The sequence below is a fragment of the Plecotus auritus genome (assembly GCF_963455305.1).
Source record: "Plecotus auritus genome assembly, chromosome: 7".
NCBI lineage: Eukaryota > Metazoa > Chordata > Mammalia > Chiroptera > Vespertilionidae > Plecotus > Plecotus auritus.
This window is the reverse complement of record NC_137774.1, coordinates 15,794,481-15,818,000: the sequence shown is the minus strand read 5'-3', so window position 1 is coordinate 15,818,000 and position 23,520 is coordinate 15,794,481. Positions and strand designations below refer to the sequence as shown.

Here is a 23,520-nt window from a genome sequence, read left to right as displayed (position 1 = left end):
CTGGGGACTGAACCTGAAACTTTTCAGTATATGGGACAATGCTCCAACCAACTGAGCCACACTGGCCAGGGCACCATCTGCCTTTATTTTTTTTTTTTAATATATATTTTATTGATATTTTACAGAGAGGAAGGGAGAGGGATAGAGAGTTAGAAACATCAATGAGAGAGAAACATCAATCAGCTGCCTCCTGCACACCCCCTACTGGGCATGTGCCCACAACCGAGGTACATGCCCTCGACCAGAATCGAACCTGGGACCCTTCAGTCCGTAGGCCAACACTCCATCCACTGAGCCAAACTGGTCAGGGCCACCATCTGCTTTTTTACTTAACAATTCAACTTTATATTTACCCAGTCCACAAGCTTGTCGTTCAGAGCTAGACAACGCTGCAGGAGGGACCCCTAGGGTTTTAGCTGACTTCTGTTGTGGGTCGTTTAGGTTACATCCAACGTTCCCCTATCCTCAGTAGGGTTGCTATGAACACCCTGTACAAAGCAATTTTTCAAATTAAACTTTTAATTTTGAGATAATTGTAAATTTACATGCACTTGTAAGGAATAATTTTTCTAGGATATACTTAATAGTGGCTTCCTCTGAGGAGAGGGATTGAAGGTTTGGGGTAGGAGATTCACTTTTCATTATAAGCCTTTTGTATTGTTTGAGTTTATTACTATTGATTACTTAAAATGTTTTAAAAATTAGACTTAAAAAGCACCTTTACCAGTTTTACATCTTAGTGCTCTGCTTTAAGATTTTGTAAGATTATGTTGCCACAGCGGTCTGACAAATAATGAGTTAGTCTAAGTGCCTCTAAGTAAAGACTAGAGATGCTCTTTTGCTGTCCAGACTTTGGGAATAAAGGCACCCAACTCTGAGTTGTTTCTTCAGAGGAAAAAAGGCAGTGCTTATGGTAGGGGGGGATCATGCTAATGGTGGGATTTAAAGCATCTGGGGTTGGGGATATGTTTTGGGACTGTCCCTTTGCAGGATAACAAATCCTAAAATGCCACCCAGTCATCTTCATGTGAGGCCACCTTGAAACTGTCACTCCAATCCCCTACTTTCTTAGAACCATAAATCTTACCTCCCTCATTAGGGGTGGGCCATTGCACTCAAGAATATTCCAGTCTATTATCCTATATAATAAAAGGCTAATATGCAAATGACCAAATGGTGGAATGATGGTCACTATGATGTGCACTGACCACCAGGGGGCAGACACTCAACGCAGGTGCTGCCCCCTGGTGGTGAGTGTGCTCCCACAGGGGGAGTGCCGCTCAGCCAGAAGCCAGGCTTACAGCTGGCGAGCACAGCAGCAGTGGTGGGAGCCTCTCCCACCTCCATGGCAATGCTAAGGATGTCTGATTGATGGCTTAGTGAGCCTAAGCCATCAGTCAGACATCTCCCCAGGGCTCCCGGACTGAAAGAGGGCACAGGCCAGGCTGAGGGGAACACCCCCCTGCAAGTGCACAAATTTTGTGCACTGGGCTTCTAGTACCTCAATAAATCTGAATTTTTTTAATGAAATAAATAAAAAGACTTGCTAACACAGGACATTTCTGGTACTGGAAGGATTCTCAGCAAATATCTACTGTCTAAACATAATCAGCATGGAACCTGTAACTAGCTTGGGAGGGCCAATTTTTAGATGATTCTTTTTAAAAGTTAGAAAAAGCAAACATAAAAGGTATGCATAAAAGCAACCAACTGTGATAAGGACCAAAAAGAGACCATTTCTTGGTAATATAAGACATTTATTTTGGTTACAGTATTAGTATTTTAACACTGATTTGTGATATAACAGACATTAAACTTCTTTTAAAAAACAATTTAATACCTTCCCCTTTTCTGTCCAGAAAATTCGCACTTTCACAATCAAATTACCCTGAAAGCTGACAGGAGGTAAGGTAAGCTTCCAGCCAATCTACTCTCTCCTCCGGAGATGGCCTCTAACCCAGAGTAAAATCTTGATGTGGAAGGACCATCACTGCTGGCTCTTCAGTGATACTTGACACCGGTTTTATGACAGGAAATCTCCTGCGAGAAAAGCTTATATCTTTATTATAAGATCAGTGCTTATTCTGATTAAAACATTAGCATCTGAACATTAACTTGTGACACAAAAGGCACCAACATTCATTTTCAAATCATCCATCCCCACAGGTGGAACGCAGTGACACCTGCCTGTCACCGTATTATGACATACCCTCTAACTTCCAGGTGGTGTTCAATTCCAAGTGGGGATTCTTAGGAAATCCTAGTGTCAGAGCCAAAGGACCTTAGAGGCCTTCTAGACGAGGCCCCTGGTTTTGTAGATGCTGATATGCTCTCCAGGTAATTCAGAGTGGCGGGGAAACAGACCCGCCTGTGGCATGTGTACTGCTTTAGATAGAGGAGATGCTTGGTGCTCTAATTTGGGGGTCTGCTAGTCGAAGAAAGGGATCAGGTCAGGGGAGGGAGTTGAGGGCACCCTGAGTTCCTATTCCATCACTTCCCAGGGGTAAAGCTGTCCAGAAACAGCTTCCCCTCAGCACTGGACACGTGTTGACTCTTACTTACCCAAAGAACTAGGAGCTAAATTTTGTGAAGTAAATATGGGGATTCTGAGACTACAGACTCTCAAGAAACCTAAGTTACCAGCATAGAAGTAGTCCCAACGTAAAGGCAATAATTCTCCCACTGTTTCCCCTCAGGGCCCCACGAACAGGCCTTCAAGAGCTCCTACGTAGCTGTGGCTGTCCTGTGGGGTGACCACTGCCTGGGTGTGGGAGGGGAGCCTGGGCCCCATATCCTGAGCCTCTTCCAGAAGTGGAGCAGAAAGCTCTGACTTAGGGATGCTACGTTTCCTGGAAGAAGAGTCGCACATTCGAACCCAATCTTTTACTTCCTGTTCCTGGAGCACGGATGGCTTTGTGCCACCTTTGTCTCACCCTCCTCTAGACCTCCCTTGGCACCACAGCTTGAATTGTTGCACTCTGTCCACAAAGCTAACTGGCCCTCGCACACATGGGCTGGGTCAAGGACAGGTGCAGCACACCTGGACACGGCCGGTGGGACGGGGGTAGGAGGGCTCATTTCTTGAGGAGGAGTGTCGTGTGAGAGAAAGAATTCAGCTTCAGGAAGCAGCAAACCTGAAATATGGCATCAATTCTGCCTTAAACTGGGCAATGTAGGGGGTCATGTCCTTAATCACCCTGAACCCCAGCTCCTTTTTCTTTTAAGGTAACAATACACGAATATCCACCAACTAGGGTTATGGTGAGGATCAAATTAGAGTAAGTGGGAGGGTTATCTGAAGACTGAGGTACAGAGTTTCGATGATGGCCATTTCACCTGGGTGGCTCTATCTGGGCAGCGAGCATCTGAAAAAGATCCTGGTTTGTTCAGGGCTGCTGTGGTCACAGAGAAAAGTGCAGTCCAGGCTGCTCAGTGCTGCCACTGCTGAGATAGAGACCTTGACACCTGCGAGTGAGTTCCAAAGGCACGCCTGCTTCTCCTTGTCCTGGCGGAAAGCTCCTGGTCGACTGAGAAAGGCACATTCCACACCTCCACGTGTTAACACTGCCTGGATTTAAATTTAAAACAACTTTAAATATTCCACAAAAGTCCCTGATATTTCATTTCAGGCAAGACTCCTTTGCAAATCTTTGCAAGTGATCCTACCACAAATTCAGGATTCTGGGAGCTTGATACACCCACCAGAACAATGCCCTACATATATTTGGTGCTCAAAAAAAAAAGGTTTAATTCCACAGACTTCTAACAGACACCTATGTGCTAGGTGTTGGGGGCATGGCTGTTTGGGAACCTGTATACAGCACTGTATCACTTTCCATGACGACAATCATGCAAAGTTCTAACAAGACTGCTGAAAAGAAAACCCTATATTCTGACAAATGGGCGCACACATGTGTGAGCTAGTGCATTCCTAAAAAAAGTTGTTTCTTTTTGTTTGTTTGTTTGCTTGCTCTACCACCAATAAAGGCTCCATTTGGACGCTCCGTCATGCTTCATTTCTGCCTGGCTGAGTCATTTTTGCTCCAAAGGGCCCAGGATCTTTTCTGGCACCAGAGAGCCAAAAGAACGACCTGACCGTGGGCAGGGTGTGAGCCTGGGACCGTTCATCTCCGTGCTCGTCCATCCTTTGGCTGTGTTTCTGAGACACACACCCCCATACACACACACACACACACACACACACACAGTAATTGGCCAACTTCCTCCTCCTGTTCTTGGAATAGCAACCGAGACAAAAAGCAGCTAGCACGAGTGGCTTGGGCTCGCCAACACTATAATTCAGGACAAAACCCTTGTAATTCTCCAAATGGTGGGGTTTTTAAATAGGCTGGACTTCAACACCCTGTTTTCTAAAAAAGAAAAATAAACCATGCCCAAGGCATCGCTCTTCTAACAAACCAGGTAACTGAGAGCAGCCCCAGGGAAATATCCCCGTGGATTCGGACCTCAAGCCTCCCAAGGGTTCACATTTTAGAAACTGCTGATTCAGGAGAGACCTCCAGGGGAAACGGTTTGCCTGCCTGAGGGCCTCTCTGTCTGTCTAGGCATCTTTAATCTTAACGGAACAGTTCAAATGTGGTCTCTCCATGGGAATTTCACCCACTAACAACTGACGGCTCCCCCACGCCAGCCTCACACTTCACGGAGTGCCTCTGCCTACAAGCAGGGGATGGGTGGCTGCAAGGAGCCAGGGGGAGACACATGGGAGTGAGGGGGGCCCCGAGTTTGCATAGTTCCTTTACAAGGCTCGAGGTGCTACAGTCCCCACTCAGGACAGGACCCAGGGGTAAGGAGTCGGGGAGGTCAGGAGGGCCCCTGTGAGCGTCTCAGGTCTCACACTTCCACAGACCTGCCCTGGCTCATCCAGAAGCATGCATGTCACAGGTCTTCCGCCTCTGCGACCCCACCTCAGGGAGAGGACACCATAAATGCAGGCACAGGACACACCAGGGAGCAAGACTGTCCCTTAGCAAGCTTCTTTATGTGTTCCCCAGGGGCAAAGAGGCCCAGGGCTGTGTTGGAACAGATTTGTGGGCAAGTGCCTGGTGATGCTGGGAGCAGGGTACATTGTGTTTCCTAAACGTGGCAGCTAGGGACACCTCAACCAGGGCTTCCCCCGTCCGGCCTCGAGAGAAGAGGCCGTGGGGGTGCCCTAGAGTTTCAGCTTCCCCTCCTTGACTAGTCTGTCATTGAGCTGGCAGAGCTGGGCCAGGAAACCGTCATTGGGGCCGATCTCACGGTTCTGTCTCACGATGCTCAGGGCAGACTTGACATCCATCTTCTGACGCATCATGAGGTATGCGATAACGAGAGTTGGGGAGCGGCTATAACCCTCACGGCAGTGGACCAGCACACGGCCTGTAAGAAATGGGGCGACACGGTGAGCTGGGGCCATCCAATCGCACCATGACTCTAGTCAAAATCCTTCCAGCAGATGCAAATGACAAGTACAAGGCGAGGCCCTTCTGTACCCACCAGAACAGCTCAAATGAGAAAGACAGAAAACACAAAGCATCCGTGAGGATGCAGAGCAGCCAGGACTCTGACGGGTAGCTGGGGAGGGGGTGCAAGCTGGCACATCACTTTGGGAAACTGAGAAGCAGTATCTACTCAAGCTGGACCCATGCATCCCCTATGGCCCAGCAATTCCGCCCCCGATCCATGCCCCGCAGGAATGCGCACCCGCGTTCACCAAAAGACATGCACCAGCACGCTCAGAGACAGCACTATTCACAATAGTCCCTGTGTGGAGACTCCCCAAGGCTCATCAATGGCAGGATGGATAAAGAACAATAATGTACAATCCCCCAAGCACGTCAAACTCGCAGCCGGCGGGCTGCATGTTTGACATGCTTGATTAAGTTATCAGAAACCACAGGGATGAAACACACCAATAGGATGTGTATGATGCCACAGGTTAGGAGAGAGGCCTGGCTGATCTATGCCGTTAGAAGTCTAGATAGTGGTAAAGAGTTAGGAGCAGAGGGATTTAAGACTGGACACGCGGTAGACTGTCTGGGGTGCTGGTTGTGTTATTATCTCTTGATCTGGGGGTTGGTACATGGGTGTGTGCAGTGCACTGATTTACATACTTGTGACATGGCCACTTCTCCATTATGAATCTTGTATTTTAGTCCAAAGCAAAACATGGAAACAACCTGAATGTCCATCAACAGGTGAATGGATAAACAAATTGTGGTACAGCTGTATGACCAAATACTACTCAGCATTAAAAAGGATGGACTATTGCCCTGACCGGTGTGGCTCAGTAGATAGAGCATCGGCCTGCGGACTGAAAGGTCCCAGGTTTGATTCCCGTCAAGGGCATGTACCTTGGTTGCGGGCACATCCCCAGTAGGAGGTGTGCAGGAGGCAGCTGATCGATGTTTCTCTCTCATTGATGTTTCTAACTCTCTATCCCTCTCCCTTCTTCTCTGTAAAAAATAAAAAAAATCAATAAAAATATTTAAAAAAAATAAAAAGGATGGATTATTATCCATGCAACAACATGGATGAAACACGAAGTACTTATGCCGAGCGAAGGAGGCCAGACCAAAAAGGCATGCACGCTGTATAGTTCCATTTATATAAAAATCCACTGAATGTACTGTGTCCAGTGATAGAAAGCAGATCAGTGGTTGCTTAGGAATGGAGGGGACAGAGGGCGGAAGGGAGCGGTCACAAAGAGACAGAGGAAAATGTGGGGGGTGATGGATATGCTCACTATCTTGGTTGTGGTGACGGTTTCACAGTGTATACATATGTCAAAACTTGCCAAATTACACTATGTGTAGTTTATTCAATGTCAGTTATACCTCAACAAAGCAGTTAAAAAATTAAGGAACCCAACTCTCAAATGCAAAAATAAACCAAGACAAAAAAATCAAACACACCATTTCATGGCGCCCCAAATGGCCCACAACCCCTTGCAGCATCTGGCCCCACCTGGCATAGTAATCTCCTCCTCTCCCTCTTCTATTCCTAGCACCCTGTCCCCCAAAACACAGCTCTATTTTCCCAATGCCTCCCAAAGCAGGAGGGGGAGTCCTCCGCTTTCCTGCCCATTCTCTCTCTGGCCAGCGTACCCTAAGTCCTCAGAGTGGGGCTTTCCCTGCCTGGCCCTGCTCATGGGACCAGTTGCAGAGCAGCTGCCTCACCACCGGGAACACTCAGCACAGCCAGGGCTCACAGGGCCAATGTGGAAGAGGAGGGTTCAAAGCCCATCCTTCCAGGCCCCACCCAAACGCCACCTCCTCAGGGAAGCCTCCCTTGATCATCGGGGCTGCAAGTGACTGTTCCCTCCTGAGCACCCCTGGCCGTCTCCCTAACTCTCCAAGATGATGGGCCCCTGACTCCCCCGAGCCCTGTACACTGTGGGAGGACCGCAAGTTTCTGTTGACTCACTTGGCCATGGCCAATCTCAGAAGCATTGACACTTGGCAGTAGAGCCCACGGAATTCATTTTGGTCACTTGTTCAGTAATCACTAAAAGTGTCCCTGCTACGTGCCCAACGCTACATCAGGTGCTGCGGAGACAGACAAGCGACACGGTGGACCCAGCCTGAGGGCAGGCGTCACGGAGGAGAGGAGATAGGCCCAGCGCTAAAGCTCACAGTAGCGTTTGCCAGAGGACAGCGTCAGGAGAGGCAGGGAGAACTTTCCAGACTGATGACCTAGGCCCATGGTCGGCAAACTGCGGCTTGGGAGCCACATGCGGCTCTTTGGCCCCTTGAGTGCGGCTCTTCCACAAAATACCACGGCCTGGGCAAGTCTATTTTGAAGAAGTGGCGTTAGAAGAAGTTTAAGTTTAAAAAATTTGGCTCTCAAAAGAAATTTCAATCGTTGTACTGTTGATATTTGGCTCTGTTGACTAATGAGTTTGCCAACCACTGACCTAGGCCATGTGAGCTAAGGCAGGTGATCACAAAAAGGCAGGGTATGTTCCTAGCTATATGAAAAGAGGAAACAAAGTCAGAGAACTCTAAGTTCCCTGAATGGGTGCCCAACCAATACACAAGAGCAACATCCATCCCCTTAACTGGAACCCTTGTTCTCATCCACACAGGAGCTCGGAACAGCTGGAGTGGAGGGGGTGACACAGGCAGGACCATGACGACCATGAAAGGCCTGATGGTAAAGTCTGCAGATTCCCCGGGAGCTCAAACTTCCCTCCTGGGCCCCGACTATGAGATAACCAGCGTCTAGTGAAGGCAATCATTTCAGTGGGGAAGCTGCTGGCGCAAGGAGGATCCGTGTAGCAGAGGCAGGCTAGCATCAGGGGGACAGGGTCGATCACACCTCAGTGGGGGTCACTTCCCCTGGGTAGTTTTGGGGTGGGGAGGAAGGACGAGGCTGGAGGCAGCATGAAGGTAAAGACAGCTGCTGAGAGAAACAGCTGAAAGCAGAAGGGCAGTGGCCCAGGCCACTCAGCAGATATCTGCCCCTGGCCTTCTAGGATTTCTCTCGGGCATGCCTTGCCCAGCTGCCAGCGCCTCAGCAGGTCTGCTTCAGTCTTACCTTACGTTTGGGAGCTGCAGGACCCATTTAAAATCCGACTTGAAGATTTGGCGTGTGGGCTGCAGTGTGCTGACCCCCAGCCTAAGCCAATCATGGCTACCCATTCCCCTTGGCAGGTACTCCTATCACCCAACCCTAGCCAGTGAGATGTGAGGGAAATCACACTGGAGGATTTCTGGGGAATGTTTTATTTGCTCTTAAAAAATGAGAGAACCTGGCTGGTATGGCTCAGTGGCTGAGCATCGACCTATGAACCAGGAGGTCATGGTTCAATGCCCGGTCAGGGCACCTGGCCAGGTTGTGGACTCGATCCCCAGTGGGAAGCGTGCAGGAGGCAGCCGATCAATAATTCTCTCTCATCATTGATGTTTCCATCTCTCTCTCCCTCTCCCTTCCTCTCTGAAATCAATTTAAAAAATAAAATTTTTAAATGAGAGAAACATGAGGAAGTGATGGCTGCTGCATCTTTTGCTGCGTTTTGTCCTGTTGGGAAGTGGTAACCAGAATGTTGCAGCATCTTGGGACCCTCAGGGGAGTGTCCATCACTGAGGGTGGCAGGAGAGAGAGGGGAAAAGCACCTAGTCTGATGCCACTGTGGAGCTTCTGAATCAACCAGCCTGGAGCGCCGGCACCTCAGCACTTCTTATCATGGGAAGGAAATCTTCGTTACTAAAGCTCTTTGAATTGGGGGGAGGGGGAGCGGGGGCCGTGCTGGAAATGAACCCTCTGTCAAAGTCAAATCAAACACAAGGACCCTGAGGCTGCTACTGTGTGAAAGGTTTGTACATCTTGTGTCACGTGGGGCCACTTGACAGACTTAAAGGTCTCAGTCATTCATCACAGAAGACAGGAAACAACAGGTTTGCCAAGAAAAAGTCCAGTCAAAGCCGCCTCCCTTTGGAGGGAAAATAAGGGACATCTGTAATACTTTCAAACAATAAAGATAAATTAAAAATAAAAAAACCTGCCTCCCATTGTTTCCTGAGGGGCAGGTTCCTTACCATTGTTTTGAGCCAAGGCCTGGTCAATGAAGTCTGCAGCCCTTTCAAAGTAGACGCTAAGGTTGAACTCCTGCGTGTCGTTGGCCTTGATGCCCAGGTAGGTGATGCCAGAGTCCTTGTAGAAGTTGGCATTGGTGTTGACGTGCATGAAGGACCTGCCCTCAGCAGCATTCAGGACATGGGTGATGCCCAGTTTCTGCAGCTTTGGGATGTCTTGAGCCACAGATCTAGACAGGGGACATCAACAGGGGATGCTTAACGGACCAAATGGCAATCCCAGGGGGAGGAAGATGGAGAAGATGCTAAGCCTCTTGGCAAACAAGAAACCCTCGATGCTCTGGTCCTGCCAGAGCTTCTCCTCATCTGATGCCCCTCGTCCCTCACCCCAGCTATATCTAATTACCAGTAGCTGCCCCAAATAGACTGGTTTCATGCCTGAGCTGTTCTGCCTAGAATGCCGTTCTCCATGGACATGCACCCTCTCATTTTTCACCACTCTCTGCAGTACCAGTATTTCCTGATTGCCTCCCTTCCATTTGGCATCATGCTCCCTATACGGTGGTGGTCGTTATAGCCAAGCGGCTAAGAATGGGCTCTGGAGCCAGACTGCCTGAGTCTGAATCCAGCCCTGCCACTTACCAGCCAGGCAACATTGAGCAAGTCACTTAACCTTTCTGTGACTCGGTTTCCCTGTCTGTAAAATGGGGATGATAACAGCACCTGACCCCTGGGATTTGTGAATGCTAAATGAGGCCTATTCTGTTCTATAGACAGAGCCAGACACTGAATCAGTGCTCCTGTTCTAACACTTGACTGTGCTCATTTGTTTAATGTCCAGGCAGTGAGCTCTGTGACGGAAGAACCACAGACCTGTACAGCGTTGGGTCTGCTTCAGATCTGTATGCCCAGCCCCTGCGATGGTACCTGGCACCGAGTAGCTGCTGAATGAACATGTGGTACATCAGCGAAGAAGAACGAACTCAGCATATCCCAGGCTGTCCCCTTCCTTGGATGGCAGCCTCCTCCCATCCCCCAGAGGGATCCTTGCTGCCACAGTCCACTAGCCACGTTGCTGATGCTTTCTTGGGTGAGTAAACACTTTGGGAGCCATGGCCCCAACAGGACTTACAGGGGTTACAACACATGTGATTTGAATAGTCAAAGGGCTCCTTTATTTCATCTCACAACAACATCCCAATTCAAACAGCCTTTATATGTTACCGAACGCCTTGTCCTACAGGATCTGGTTTGCCTGTCACAGTCTGTGAGGAAGGAAAGACAGAGCTTAAACTCCAGCCTGACAGGACAGCAGAAGGGTGTGCATGTGCTCACGTGGGCTGCTGAGCCGCGGAGCTGGGAGGAGACCTCCTTTCTCCTGACACCAGCTGCTCTGTCTTCCCCCTCACTCTGCCTCTCATGCCCACATCATTGCAAATCCCGACACCCGGAAAATGTGGCTCATCCAGGCTCCTCTCTGCCCTCTGAGCCCTGATCAGGAGCCCTGGTTTTGTTAAGGGGCTCCTGATGGGTGGGGGGACACTAGGTACTCAGTCAATCCTCTCTGCCAGGCGCCGGACACGCCCCTGGCTAAGTCAAGGTCAAATTTGCTTAGAGGGCAAGGAATGTGTTTTCTACAGCGGCCGTCAGCACTAGCCACTTTGGCTAGCGCTAGACGGTCACAATCGCAGTTTCCAGTTGGGAAGTGGTGACAACTGAACGTGCCAGACTGCCCAAAAGACCAAGGTTTCCGAGGGTGCCAAGGCCACTTGCTGCTTTGGTGTCTGAGAGGCGGTCATCCTCAGAACTTTGCAATTACTAAAGCCTTTGGCTGTGACCCTAGGGCTCTGTTTGATCTATCCCTACTCATGGCCCTTTATGCAATGGTAAAGCAGTGGCTCATTACAGACAGACAATAGAATAACTTTGAAGAGTCACTATCATTCATCTCCTTTCCCTAATACTAATTCAACATTCAATAAATTTACCATTATCATTACTGTCACTACTATGAACGAGCATTGTACACTGCCTGACACACAGGTACTCAATATAGTGAGTGAATGATGCAATGAATGAGGCTGGGACCTGCCCTATGGACCCCTTCAAGCTCCAAGATGACCCCCATGTCTGTGGCAGTTCTTGGCATCAAGTCCTAGTCCAGGACCCAGAGAATACTGACATGAGAAAGACACTGACCCTGTCCTCACACTCCCTCAACCACTTGGTTGGTTGGTTGCCACTCTGTGTGTGTGTGTGTGTGTGTGTGTGTAAAACAAGAGAAGGGGAGTAGTTCTGGGTTTCTAAATGCAGTCCCCGGGCCCATGGTTGTCAGGGCCCATGGTTCTCAGGGCATTGGTAACTGGGTCCTCAGGGTCTTCTGAAAGTCCAGCCTGAGCCTCCCAACGCTGTACAGGCTTGGCAATCTGGCTTTACCTTGGACTGGTATTTCAACCCCTCTCAGAATGGTTAACACTGGTCTCTCTTGCTGCTGAGAATTTCTTACTAGGAATCTGGCTAGCAGAAAATGAGAAAATCAATTTAAGAACTCGTAAGTGATAAATAATGCATTTCCTGGTCGTGAGAAGGCGGAAAGCCTTTTCTAAGGGATGGCTCGGGTCCTTATGGGGTTTATCCTTGGATCATTCTAGAATCCATGTAAATCAAATCCTATCTGGAAGGTGGGAGAAGGAGCGAGGAAACCCTGGCCCAGCTCTCTGGATGCCCCTTCATTTGGAGTATTTCGATTCCCAGATCTGGACATGCCCAGCCGGGAAATGTTCCACGCCCGAATTGTGACGTCAGCCCGTTGCCATGGCAGCGAAGGCAGACATCCCGCGGTGACCTCACTGCAGAACCAGGCAGCTGTCACATGACGCGCCGGCCTGAGTTCGGCCGGGCGACCGATTCCACCTGTTAGTGAACACGGTAGCCCGACCCCACCCAAGGCCGAGTGCCCAGCGGGTAGCCGCTGCGGGACGCACGTGGCGCTGGCCGAGCGACCCCCCAGGCCCTGCACGCCCCCGGAAGGGAAGGACCACGCGGGGCTGGGGCGGGGACCAGCCCCTCCGCCCCCCGCGTGGGGGTGGGCGGCGACTCCAGCCCACGCCCAGCCCATGCCCAGCCCCGGCTCAGTCCCGGCTGCAGCTCGGAAGGGGCGACCCCGCCCCGTCTCCCCCAACCCGCAGTCGCCGACGCCCCCTCCCCAGCTCCCGGGAGGGCGATGCGCTCCGGGGAGGGCCCAGAGGGGCTGGGACTCGGAGCGGCGACTCACGCGTTGCCGACGTAGACCCTGGGGGTGACCTCGTTGCAGGGCTGGCTCGGGAGGCTGTAGCAGCCGCTGCCGTCCGAGAGCAGGTCGTTGAGATCTTGCACCGAGAGCTCGAACGGGCCCGACATGGCGGCGTCCGGGCCCTGCACGCCGGGGCGGCAACCAGCAAGGGGAGAGCGGCCTGGTCAGCGGGGCGGGAGCTCCCGAGCCCGGGCCCGCCCCTCCCCGCCCCGGAGGCGGGTCCGCCGGGTCCTGGAAGCCGCGGGGAAGGACGCGCGCCGCCCAGCACCCAGCGAACCTCAGGAAGCCCTCTGGGCCGGTCCCCAGGGGCGGAAACGCCAGCACTCCTGCGTTTGGGCTGGGCGGGGCGGGGGGGGGGCGGGGGGCGGTCCTATTCCACCCGGTATCATCATAAACTGGGAAGTGCAGTAACTCCATCAGATCAAATGTGAGGCACAATAAACGTTCCTATTGACCCGGGTACACCCGAGTGTCGCTTATTTTTTTCAGATTACCGGGGTTCCGCTTGTCCGCTGACTTCCTACTGCGCACCAGCAGCACTGGCACCCCCAGGAGCCTGTCAGACTCTCTGCCCCCGCTCAGGCCCTCTGAGTGACAATGTGCATTTTACAGGCCCTACGAAGCTTACAGTTTGAGAAGCCCGATTCTGGGGCACATTTCTTTCAACATTCATTGAGGGTCAGCCTGGTGCATAAATAAAGGCGTGGGCACCTCTGTGCAACCAGCCTTGGCATTCTGGTTCTGGGCAATCATTTAATGTCTCTGAGCCTGTTTGCTGAGAAAAAGAAAAACGGGGATAATACTACTAGTTCCCTAGGGCTGATTGGAAGATTAAAGACATTTAAGGAAAGAGCCCGGCACTAATACTGAGCACCGAATAGGGGCTAGTTCTCCCTCTCCATCAGCAAATGTGTGAAGCACCCCTAGGTGCCACGCCCTGTGCTGGTGTGGAGATGAAGCCTTAGTGGAGGTGAATCCACAGTGGAGCAGCTGCCGGCCCGCTGTAGCCATAGAATGTCAGACAATCCTTTACTGAGATCTCACGAGGAGCAAAAGACACAGTCTCTGTCCTCCCCAACTGCCAGGAAAATGGTAGGTTCACCTCCCCATCCATCCCCCCCACCCCCCAGCAGATGTGGCCCCGGGATTCAGGAAAACCAGGTCTGAGCCCAGCTCTGCCTCTAACTTGGCTGCTGCTCTGGATTTCAGATTCCTCAGAAACTGAGCAAAGTGAAGAAATTGGATCAAATTATCAGTCAGAGAATCATTCATCTCCCCCAAAAGCTTATGGTCTCAGACTTTTAGGGGAACCATTGCTGTGGAGGCTACTTATAGCTTAAAGTATGTAATCAAGGCTGGCTTTCTCCACTTCCACCCCGACCCCAGCACCCCCCACCCCCACCCCAGCACCCCCTCCCCCCATAGCGTACCTGGTAGCATCTGCACTCAAGGCAGGTGAAAATGCTCCTGAGGTCCTCGCTCCTCATCTTGACTTGGGCCTGGGTTAGCTTTCAAAAGAGAAGCCAGGGACAACTAGGCATGCTCTGCCGCTGCTCCTCCTTCCCTGGGACCTGTCCCTGATGTCACAACTGGGTCACTATGACAACCCATCACAGGGACAGCAAAGTACCTCACAGAAAAGCCTAGCTGCCTCACTTCTGAAGTGAGACTAGGAAGAGAAGATGAATAATTCCCTGGAGTATCTAGCCTACCCTGTAATCGTCTCTAATCACAGGCAGAGCACAGACTTCAGGAAGAAACTGGACTTTGGCCATTACATATCTCACAAGAATAGGATACAAATAGGTATGTGGGCAGTTTGGGTGGGACACCGCCATTAGGGCTTCAGGAAGGGTCCGCCTTAGAGATACTGACAGCAAACCAGACCAGCACATGGCTTTGAGATTATGTGGCCTTATCTGCTGAGTTGGGTCAAAAGGACATTAGCACCAGTGGCAAAATTTATCTCCCACTAGGGTTCATTTGATAGAAATGCTCATTTAAATTCTTTTTTAAAATATGTTTTTATTGGGGTTTTTCTTTTTTTTTTTTAAAGAGGAAGGGAGAGGGAGAGAGAGAAACATCATCGATTGGCTGCCTCCTGCACACCCCACACTGGGGATCGAGCTCACAAGCTGGGCATGTGCTCTAACCAGGAATCGAACGGGTGACCTCTTGGTGCATGGGACGACACCCAATCCACTGAGCCACACTGGCCAGGCTCATTGAAATACTTTAAAGCCAAAGTAAGATAGAAAGAGGATAGGGCTTCAGCACTCGATAGACAAGCTGGTCCTATTGGGGAAGGGTGGGAGAGAAGCTCTTCCATGGAATTGAGAGGACATATGTCTCTATAAATTTTACTTATTCTAGCCCTTACCATCCTGACCTGCTCAAAACTCTTCAAAGATGTCAGTTTGGGAAATTAAACTAAAATTCCTGAACTGGATTAAGGTCAGAATTCAAAATCGTAATGTTTATGAATCATGGTCATGGTCTAGAATGTGAGGTTTTCTGAGGCTGCTGCGAGGTCGCCTATGATATAAAATTGCTCTCTTTTATCCTCCAGTGAAACCTGCTGTTGATACCAAACCTCCAGTGGCACACACACATCACATTTTAAAACTGGGCAAACTACAGGTATGTGTTCTAGCCATCTGCACACGTACCTTACTGAGTTTTATCTGTGTCCTAAAGAGGTCCTGTTTCCCAGAATCTTCTAAATACCCACCTAACCAAAAGGTTCGTGAATGCCCCTCCTCCCCATACACATCACCCCTAGTCTCTTCAGCTCTGCTCCCAGTCTCCACTGTGGTCCTCGGTTTGCCCTTTCCCACAATCCCAGAGGACAGCCTGCCAAACCTTGTGTGCTGCAGCACCATGTAGCGATGCTGCCATCATGGAGGGGTGGGCTTTCTCACCAGGGTGAACAAAAGAGAATCAACAAAATCGAGTATGAAAACAAGCAACTGTGTCAGAAAATCGCGAACGCCCATCGCGGCCCTGCCATGGTGGATTGCTGGAACGAATACTTCTCCAAGAGGTAGTGTTTCTCCTCTTCATGTCATTGTTCAGTTTTAGTGCAAGTTTCTCCCGAGCGGGAGGAATACTAAGGGGAAGTTATCTTGAGAAATAACCAAAGAGATGATGTTAAGGAGAACGAAAACTACCAAAAATGGGGAACTTTCCCAGCATTAAAGAGCGTTTGTATCAGCTAAGAGACTGATTTCAGAGTCTCATTCAGAGTTTGTGGCAGGAAAGCACTGCATACTTCTGTGAAGTGGTGCCCATCGCTGGGACTATGACACAGCCTTCTTAAGGATCAGTTCCACAAATATTTCCTGAGCTACTCTGTGCTCAGCACTGGGATACAGAGAGCAGATAAGATATATATTTCCTAATCTCAAAGAACTCAGGTCTGATAGGGGATACAGTCATGTAAATAATAATCCAATGTGGTCAGGGCTACAAAAGTGTGTGTAAGAGAAAGAAGAGAGAGAGAGAGAGAGAGTGTGTGTGTGTGTGTGTGTGTGTGTGTGTGTGTGTGTGCCCGCGCCTTTCCTGGGTCCTCGTATATCTGAAATTGACTTCAAAGCTAAGGGAAGTGAGATGAAACAAAACTTGTCAGCGGCCATTTGAGATTTATCTATAGGCAAGACCTTCCCTCATCACAGAAATCAGACATTCTCAGTCCTTGTTTCACATGATTCCTTAAGGGCGTTTACAAAGTGCCACTTTTTACAAGCTTTGCCCGAGACCAAGCAACTGGAATCTTCTAGGGAGCAGTGGGGCTGAGAACCACTGATCTAAGCTGGCCAGTGCCATGCCCGTTTCCCAGGGTGCAGTCTGGTTCAGGAGGCACGCGGGGCCGCAGGGCTCAGCGGGGACAGCTTGCTCCCTGTGCTCAGGCCGTTATGACATCGTGACTTCATTGCCCCCATTCCCATCCAGGAGGAGAATTTTATTTTTCACCAAGGTTCTGTGTTTCTGTTTGTTTTTTTGTTTGTGTGTGTGTGTGTGTGTGTGTGTGTGTGTGTGTTTTCAGCTTAAACAGAGAAACAAGGAACCGGGACCTGGTGAGAATCACCATGGAAAACCAGGGCATTCTGAAGAGGCTCGATGATCGCAAACCGAACTATGACCGCAGGTTGTCGGAGATGGACTGGCAGGCACGTGGGGACTCTGGGATGTTGCTGCGGGTGCACAGAGTTTGTCTGTGTTCAGACCAGAGTCAGTCTCAGGAGGGCCCATACACCACTGAGGGCAAGATCATGAGACATGGTCGGTAGAAGAAAAGCCACCCAAAGCAAACCATCCGGGAGCCAAGGATAGCTCCTTGGTAGCAAAGCCAGCCTGCATGTTTCAGAAAGATATCTGGTAGCACTTTCCTTCTCCCCTCAATTCATTCAGAAAGGCTGAATGTCCAAGCGAAGAGGAGGGAGGGTATACAATCCACACGTGGTTAACGTGCTTCGTTTAGGAGTAACCCTTCAAGAAGTGTGTGTTGGGGCGGGGGTGGTGGCATTGGCAGTATTTTCCAAACCTCCACTCCCTGACTTTAATCTGTAAGCTTTTTCTAGCTGTCCTTAGAATTTAGAACTTCAACTTTCGCACCAGCGCCCTGGCATTGACATAAACCGTTCTGATTTTTTTTTCCCTTCAAGAATTCAAGACGTTATATCAGAAATACAACAAAGTATCTTCTCTCCCAAGATGAATAGGTATGTCTTACCCCGGCTGCTCTTTACTATCGGACATGGTGATCACAGTTGATACCAAAGCCCTGAGAACTGTAGAGTAAGGGGCCCAGTTAAAGGGTGAATTTACTCCTCTGTAGTATCTATTGGTTACCCATTCAGAGACCTTAGAGCTGTGTCTGCTTTCTCTCTATTTAAATAGGAAATGACTGTCTTTTGTCATCAGCTTTGAGGCTTTACATGTCTAAGGGAAAGTGATTTGTTCCAAGAAGATATAAACAGGAGGTCTCGTGGCTTTAATGTTGTGCCAAAGTTACATTACAGGTCTCTGTCACTATTCAAAAGCACTGTTGTGTTGGCATTTTGTATGATTGAACATTGTTAGTAACGACTAAGTTTGCCCCTGCCCCCCGTGCCTCCCCCTCTTCCCCGGGAGAGGGATAAATGGACACTTGGGCTTTCCAAAGAATAATTCTGTATAATTGATGCTTCTCTACTTCTCTCCCTCGCTTCTCCCTGAATACAAGGTTACTCACCACAGAACAGAGACAAGAGAAGGCCCTAGGATTTCTTAGCTGCTTAGAATCTCAAGACACGCCTAAATGGCTGAATGCTCAATCTTAGGGATGCTACAATAAAGCTTGAAACACAAAATGAGTAAGTTACATTTAAGGTACCCAATGGCTTTAAGTCCCATCCCAAAATGGAGACAGAATGGGGCAGGCAGAAGAAAAGAGGCAACAAGCATTTTTATTTGGGGCTATGAAAAGAAGTTTTAATGAGAGAGGAGAGAGAACTTTTTAAGACATAAACCATCATCACCATTCTGGGGGAAGAAAAGGTGGGGTGAGATGATCCAGCCACAAGTTCAGCTCTATCAAAATGGAAAACAGAAGCACACGAGGAAATTAGGGTTCAGACAACACAGAGAACGTATGCCATTAGTTCCCTGTGAATATGCAGAATTGGGAAAGAATGCTTCGTTGACTTTCCATGTACCGTGTTCATTTATAAGAAGCAGCAACAGTGAAAATATAAAAAATATATTAAACCATATGGCAAGACAACATTGAGTGGCTTCTATGACTGGTCATGTTGGTTCTGAGCCTGGCTTATTTTGAAAGATAATAAATCTTCAATATTCTTACCACAAATAAACTTTTTTATTTTAAAATAATTAGATTCACAGGAAGTTGCAGATAAATGTATAGGGTAGGAGTGGAGAGGGATGGGGGGACTCCTCCTGTACCCTTCACTCAACTTCCTCCAATGTTAGCATCTTGTGTAACTATAGTACACCACCAAACCAGGAAATTGGCATTGGTACAATCCACAGAGCATATACACATTTCACCAGTTATACATGCACTCATCTTATGTGTGTATAGCTCTATGCAATTTTATCATGTGTGTAACTACAACCACTCAAGATAGTTAACTGTACCATTATCAAAAGAGCCACCCTCTTCCTCCCATTCTTAACCCCTGGCAATCACTATTCTGTTTTCCATCTCTATCATTATGTTATTTCATGACTGTTACATCAGTGGGATCGTGCAGTGTGTATCCATTCTTTTGAGATTGGCTTTTTCCACTCCATATACACTGAGTGGCCAGATTATTATGATCTCTGAATGCATAATAATCTGGCCACTCAGTGTATGTGTGTGTGTGTGTATCCTATATAATAAAAGGCTAATATGCAAATTGTCCTCTCAACTGGGAGTTTCACCGGGAGTTTGACCAGGGGGCCAACTGCCTGCTGCCCCTCCCCCTGCTGGCCCCGCCCTGATTTCCCCCACCCCCACCCTGATGGGGCAGACTGGCCGGAACCCACCCATGCAGGAATTCCTGCACCAGATCTCTAGTGTGTGTATGTGTGTGTGTGTGTATATATCTATATCTATATAGATATATATTAGAGGCCCAGTGCATGAATTCATGCATGGGTGGGGTCTGGCAAGCCTGGCCAGGGGGAGGGGACATGGACGGTTGGCTGGCCTGTCTGTTGGTCAAACTCCTGGTCGAGGGGGCAATTTGCATATTAGCCTTTTATTATATAGGCTATACACTGAGTGGCCAAATTATTATGCATTCAGAGATCATAATAATCTGGCCACTCAGTGTAATTTCCTTGAGGTTCATCCAAGTTGTGTATACCATTAGTTCATTCCTTTTTATTGTTGACTAATATTCCATGATATGGATGTACCTTAACCATTTACCCACTGAAGGACATTGGGTAGTTTTTAGTTTTTTTACTAATATGAATAAAATTACTATGAACATTTGTACACAATGTTTCTGCATGAAAATAAGTTTGATATCTCTGGGATAAATATCCAAGAGTGCAATTGCTGGGTTGCATGTTAAATCCATTTAAAAAGGAACTACAGCCCTGGCTGGTGTTGCTAAGTGGTTAGAATGTTGTCCCGTGCACTGAAGAGTTGCAGGTGCAATTCCCAGTCAAGGACATGTACCTGGGTTGTAGGTTCACACCCCACCACCTGGTCAGGGCATGGGCGTGCAGGAGGCAACCAGTTGACGTGTCTCTCTCACATCAAAGTTTCTCTCTCTCTCTCTCTCCCCTCCCTTCCACTCTCTGAAAAAAGCAATGGAAAAATATCCTCAGGTGAAGGTTAAAAAATAATAAAATAAGTAAGTAAATAAAAAGGAACTATAAAACAATTTCCAGAGTAGTATACCATTTTATATTTCCACCAGCAATGGATGAGTGATCCAGTTTTTCCACATCCTCACCAGCATTTGATATTATCACCATTTTTATTTTAGTCATTCTAATATGTGTGTAGTGACATCTCATGTGGTTTTAACTTGCATAACTCTAATTAATGAAGTTAAACATCTTTCATGTGCTTATTCGCCATCTGTCTATCCTCTTTGGTAAAATGTCTGTGCATATCTTTTGCCACTTTTCTAATTGGATTGTTCTTTTTTGAAATATTGAATTTTAGAAGTTCTTTCTAGATTCTAGCTACAAGCCCTTATCTGGATATGTGATTCTCAAAATATTTTCTCCCCGTCTGTAATTTGTCTTTTTGTCATCTTCAAGGAGTCTGTCACAGAGCAAAGTATTTTAATTTTGATGATGTCCAATTTATCAAGGGTGAAAGTATTCTGTATCTTGACCGTATCACTGTCAATATCCTGTTTGTGCTATAGTTTTTGCATGTGGGAAACTGGGTATTTTGCATGTGGGTACCCGGGATCTATCTGTATGCTTATCACATACATGTAAGTCTACAGTTACCTCAACATGAAAAGTTTAAAGAAAACATATGTCCAAATATAAATTCCTTATTGAACTGGTTCCAATTCATCTCTGTTGGAGGACCCACCACCATTCTTCTAGACATCCAGGTGAGAAGCCTGGTGGTCATCCTTCACTTCACTCCCTCTTTCATCCCTTCCCCCTCCCTACATATTTTCAAGCTACCAGTCCTACTTCCAGGTCTCTGTGTGTGTTGCTGCTCATATTCAGGAGCTTGTGATTTACAACTGTATTAGTGATGCAAAAATATGTCCCTCACACTTTCTAATTTGACACCTTCTGTCACTTGCCATTCCTTCCAGAGTGAGCCATACTTTTAAACATGGCATGCAAAGTATGTTAATATGCCCCTCCACCCGTGATCCTGTCCCTTATGTCTCTTAAAGCCTCCATCAATTAAAATTCTTAGTTTTCAACAGAAACTGACTTTGTCTGATTTAAGTAGTGAAATAATTTATTAAAAGAATATGAATTAACAATACTTGCTCAAAAACTGCAGAGCCAAGCTTCAAGCTGCACATCAAGGAACAACGCCCAAAATCTTGCTGTAGAACTGCTCTGTGGGTGCTACAGCCCTGCTCCACTAGAACTAGATCTTGCTGACCTGCAACTGCTGTGTTTGAAGTCTCCATTGTCTCTGCCATTTTGTGTCACTAGCTCCCAATTCCAAGTCAGTAAAGGTGTATCTGATTGGTGTAACTCAGATCATCTGTCCATTCCTTAGCTACAAGGGAGGCTGAGAAAATGAGTAACTGACCTTTCCCACATCTGGACATAGGTTCTGCTTCTCACCAGAATTCATAAGATAGGAAATTTCCCCAAATTAGAATGAGGCTCAAAGGGCAGGACAAAGTAGAGTAAGAAATGGATCCATATTAACTCTACCAGACAGAAAATGCCTATCGGTTCCAAACTGTACAATTCAAGAATGGGCTTTGTACATATGCTGGGTTTTAGTTAGTAAGTAAGTTGACAAGTGCTATCATTTTTTGGATTCATGATCCTGTGTTTGGTGGCATAAATGATGTGATAAATGGGTGCAAAATTTTGATGGGCCACATGTCTTAAAACGTATCATTATTTGAAACTACAATGGTACATACAAACATTATCAACTGATGTTTAACACAGCTGAGCACGGCCTGTGACAGACAAATGGCTGTACCTTTCTAAACCCAACTCCTGCAGGGAGTGGAGTGGTGTGGCAGAGGAGGATACAAATCACTAGATCATGGATGGCAAACAGGGTTGACTCATTGGCTAATTCTGCTCAATTGATACTGGATATTGTGTCCTGAAAGAGAGGTAAGCAGTGCCTAGATTCAGCAGGAGAGTGCTGTGATCAATTAGTGATGTCTGCCATGAGTGCAAGAATGGGCGATTGCAGCACATATGCCCCGCCCATTTAACATCCCTGACCTAGAATAATCCTCTAGAGCTCACAAGTTCTCTGGCTGTAGACACAGAGAATTTATCTGAGTTTGAAAGCCCAAGGTGGCGGGGAAAGGGTACATCTCGAGGAGTATGTAATAAAGAGATTTATTGGTGTGGAGGCCCAGACTGATGGACTTTGGTGAAGTGTTTACCCAGGAGCTCAGAATATATAAATAGCTCGAATGGGAGTTGGAATTGCATTCATACACATTCCACCAATATATATTTGTAAACAGGTGCATTTTTTTCAACAACACTCTTCTGCTTTTCACAAACAGGAGAAACACTTTATAAATGGACCTCTGCCTCCAGGGCCCTATTCATTCTATTCCCACAGACAGCAGACAGCTGTAGGCACAGCTTGTCTTAGGGGTGGGGAGAAAGCTACTTTGATAGGGAAATAAAGCAGGCATCATGTTTCAATGCTTTGCTTCATAATGTACATAAAGGGAATTATTACCATTTCCTCTGATAATTATATAAAAATATTAAGAAGAAGAAAATGTCTGCGGAATAGTATGAAATACAAAAAAAAAAAAAGAAGAAGTCACCTGCTGCTCACCCACTGTGTTCCTCCAGGTGGTGCTTGCTAAGGGATAGTGAGGATCTCCACCAAGGAGCCTCCCTAGGGGATTTTTCCAGAGTAATTTTGACCTGTTTTCTGCCTGAGAGCTCACTTTAGATCACGGCTCTCCTGTGAAATACAACTTTGCATGTGCCATTCTCACTGCCCTGATTCTATGTGAGACAGCTCCAGACTAACTTCACTTGATAACCATCCAATGTTCTGTAAGTGCAAAGCGGTCCCCATCCTTTTGCTAGAAAGGTCTAAAGAATGTGATCCTGCCCGGCTGGCGTGGCTCAGTGGTTGAGTGTCAACCTAGTAACCAGGAGATCATGGTTCGATTCCCGGTCAGGGCACATGCAGGCTCGATCCCCAGTGTGGGGCGTGCAAGAGGCAGCCGATCAATGATTCTCTCATCATTGATGTTTCTATCTCTCATTCCCCCTCCTTTCCTCTCGGAAATCAATAAAAATATATTTTTAAAAAATAAAATAAATTAAAAAAGGGGTCCTGTTAGGTGAACCTACCAGGTTAGTGAGCTACATAGAAAGTTGCAAATGTGTGCTTGTGTAACAAGGCAAAATGGAAATTTCTAAACCTTCTCCATGGCGCTTCACCCTTAACCTGGCCGCCTTTTCTTCTCATGAGGAAAAAAGCTTGAAAATGTACAAGTGTAAGAGCCTCTTGTTAGTATTAGAAGCTAC

The 23,520-nt window shown here is 47.8% G+C and overlaps 2 protein-coding genes across 3 annotated transcripts; one reads left to right on the top strand and one right to left on the bottom strand.

The window, feature by feature from the left end:
• Positions 1–1,742: 1,742 nt before the first annotated feature.
• DUSP3 (dual specificity phosphatase 3) lies at positions 1,743–14,394 on the bottom strand. Its single transcript, XM_080682449.1, has 4 exons — positions 14,259–14,394; positions 12,811–12,950; positions 9,540–9,766; positions 1,743–5,379 (listed from the first exon to the last, which is right to left on the bottom strand). The coding sequence occupies exons 1-4, from the start codon at positions 14,313–14,315 to the stop codon at positions 5,174–5,176; spliced, it is 630 nt and encodes a 209-aa protein (XP_080538575.1). The 5' UTR covers positions 14,316–14,394; the 3' UTR covers positions 1,743–5,173.
• Positions 14,395–14,510: 116 nt separating this feature from the next.
• Positions 14,511–18,149, top strand: CFAP97D1 (CFAP97 domain containing 1; the record flags this gene model as incomplete). 2 transcript variants are annotated; one of them, XM_080678064.1, is made up of 5 exons in its annotated part: positions 14,511–14,634; positions 15,398–15,468; positions 15,753–15,871; positions 17,493–17,549; positions 18,053–18,149. In XM_080678064.1, the coding sequence occupies 5 exons, from the start codon at positions 14,511–14,513 to the stop codon at positions 18,147–18,149; spliced, it is 468 nt and encodes a 155-aa protein (XP_080534190.1). The 2 variants fall into 2 exon arrangements, with proteins under 2 accessions (XP_080534190.1, XP_080534189.1); XM_080678063.1 differs by lacking the exon at positions 18,053–18,149 and adding an exon at positions 16,874–16,997.
• Positions 18,150–23,520: the final 5,371 nt, after the last annotated feature.

Coding starts and splice junctions, on each gene's coding strand:
- DUSP3 (XM_080682449.1), bottom strand. CDS start 14,315: ATGAGGAGCGAGGACCTCAGGAGCATTTTCACCTGCCTTGAGTGCAGA. Junction 12,951..14,258: donor TTGAGTGCAGATGCTACCAG/GTACGCTATGGG, acceptor CCCGGCGTGCAG/GGCCCGGACGCCGCCATGTC. Junction 9,767..12,810: donor AGGGTCTACGTCGGCAACGC/GTGAGTCGCCGC, acceptor TCCCCTGTCTAG/ATCTGTGGCTCAAGACATCC.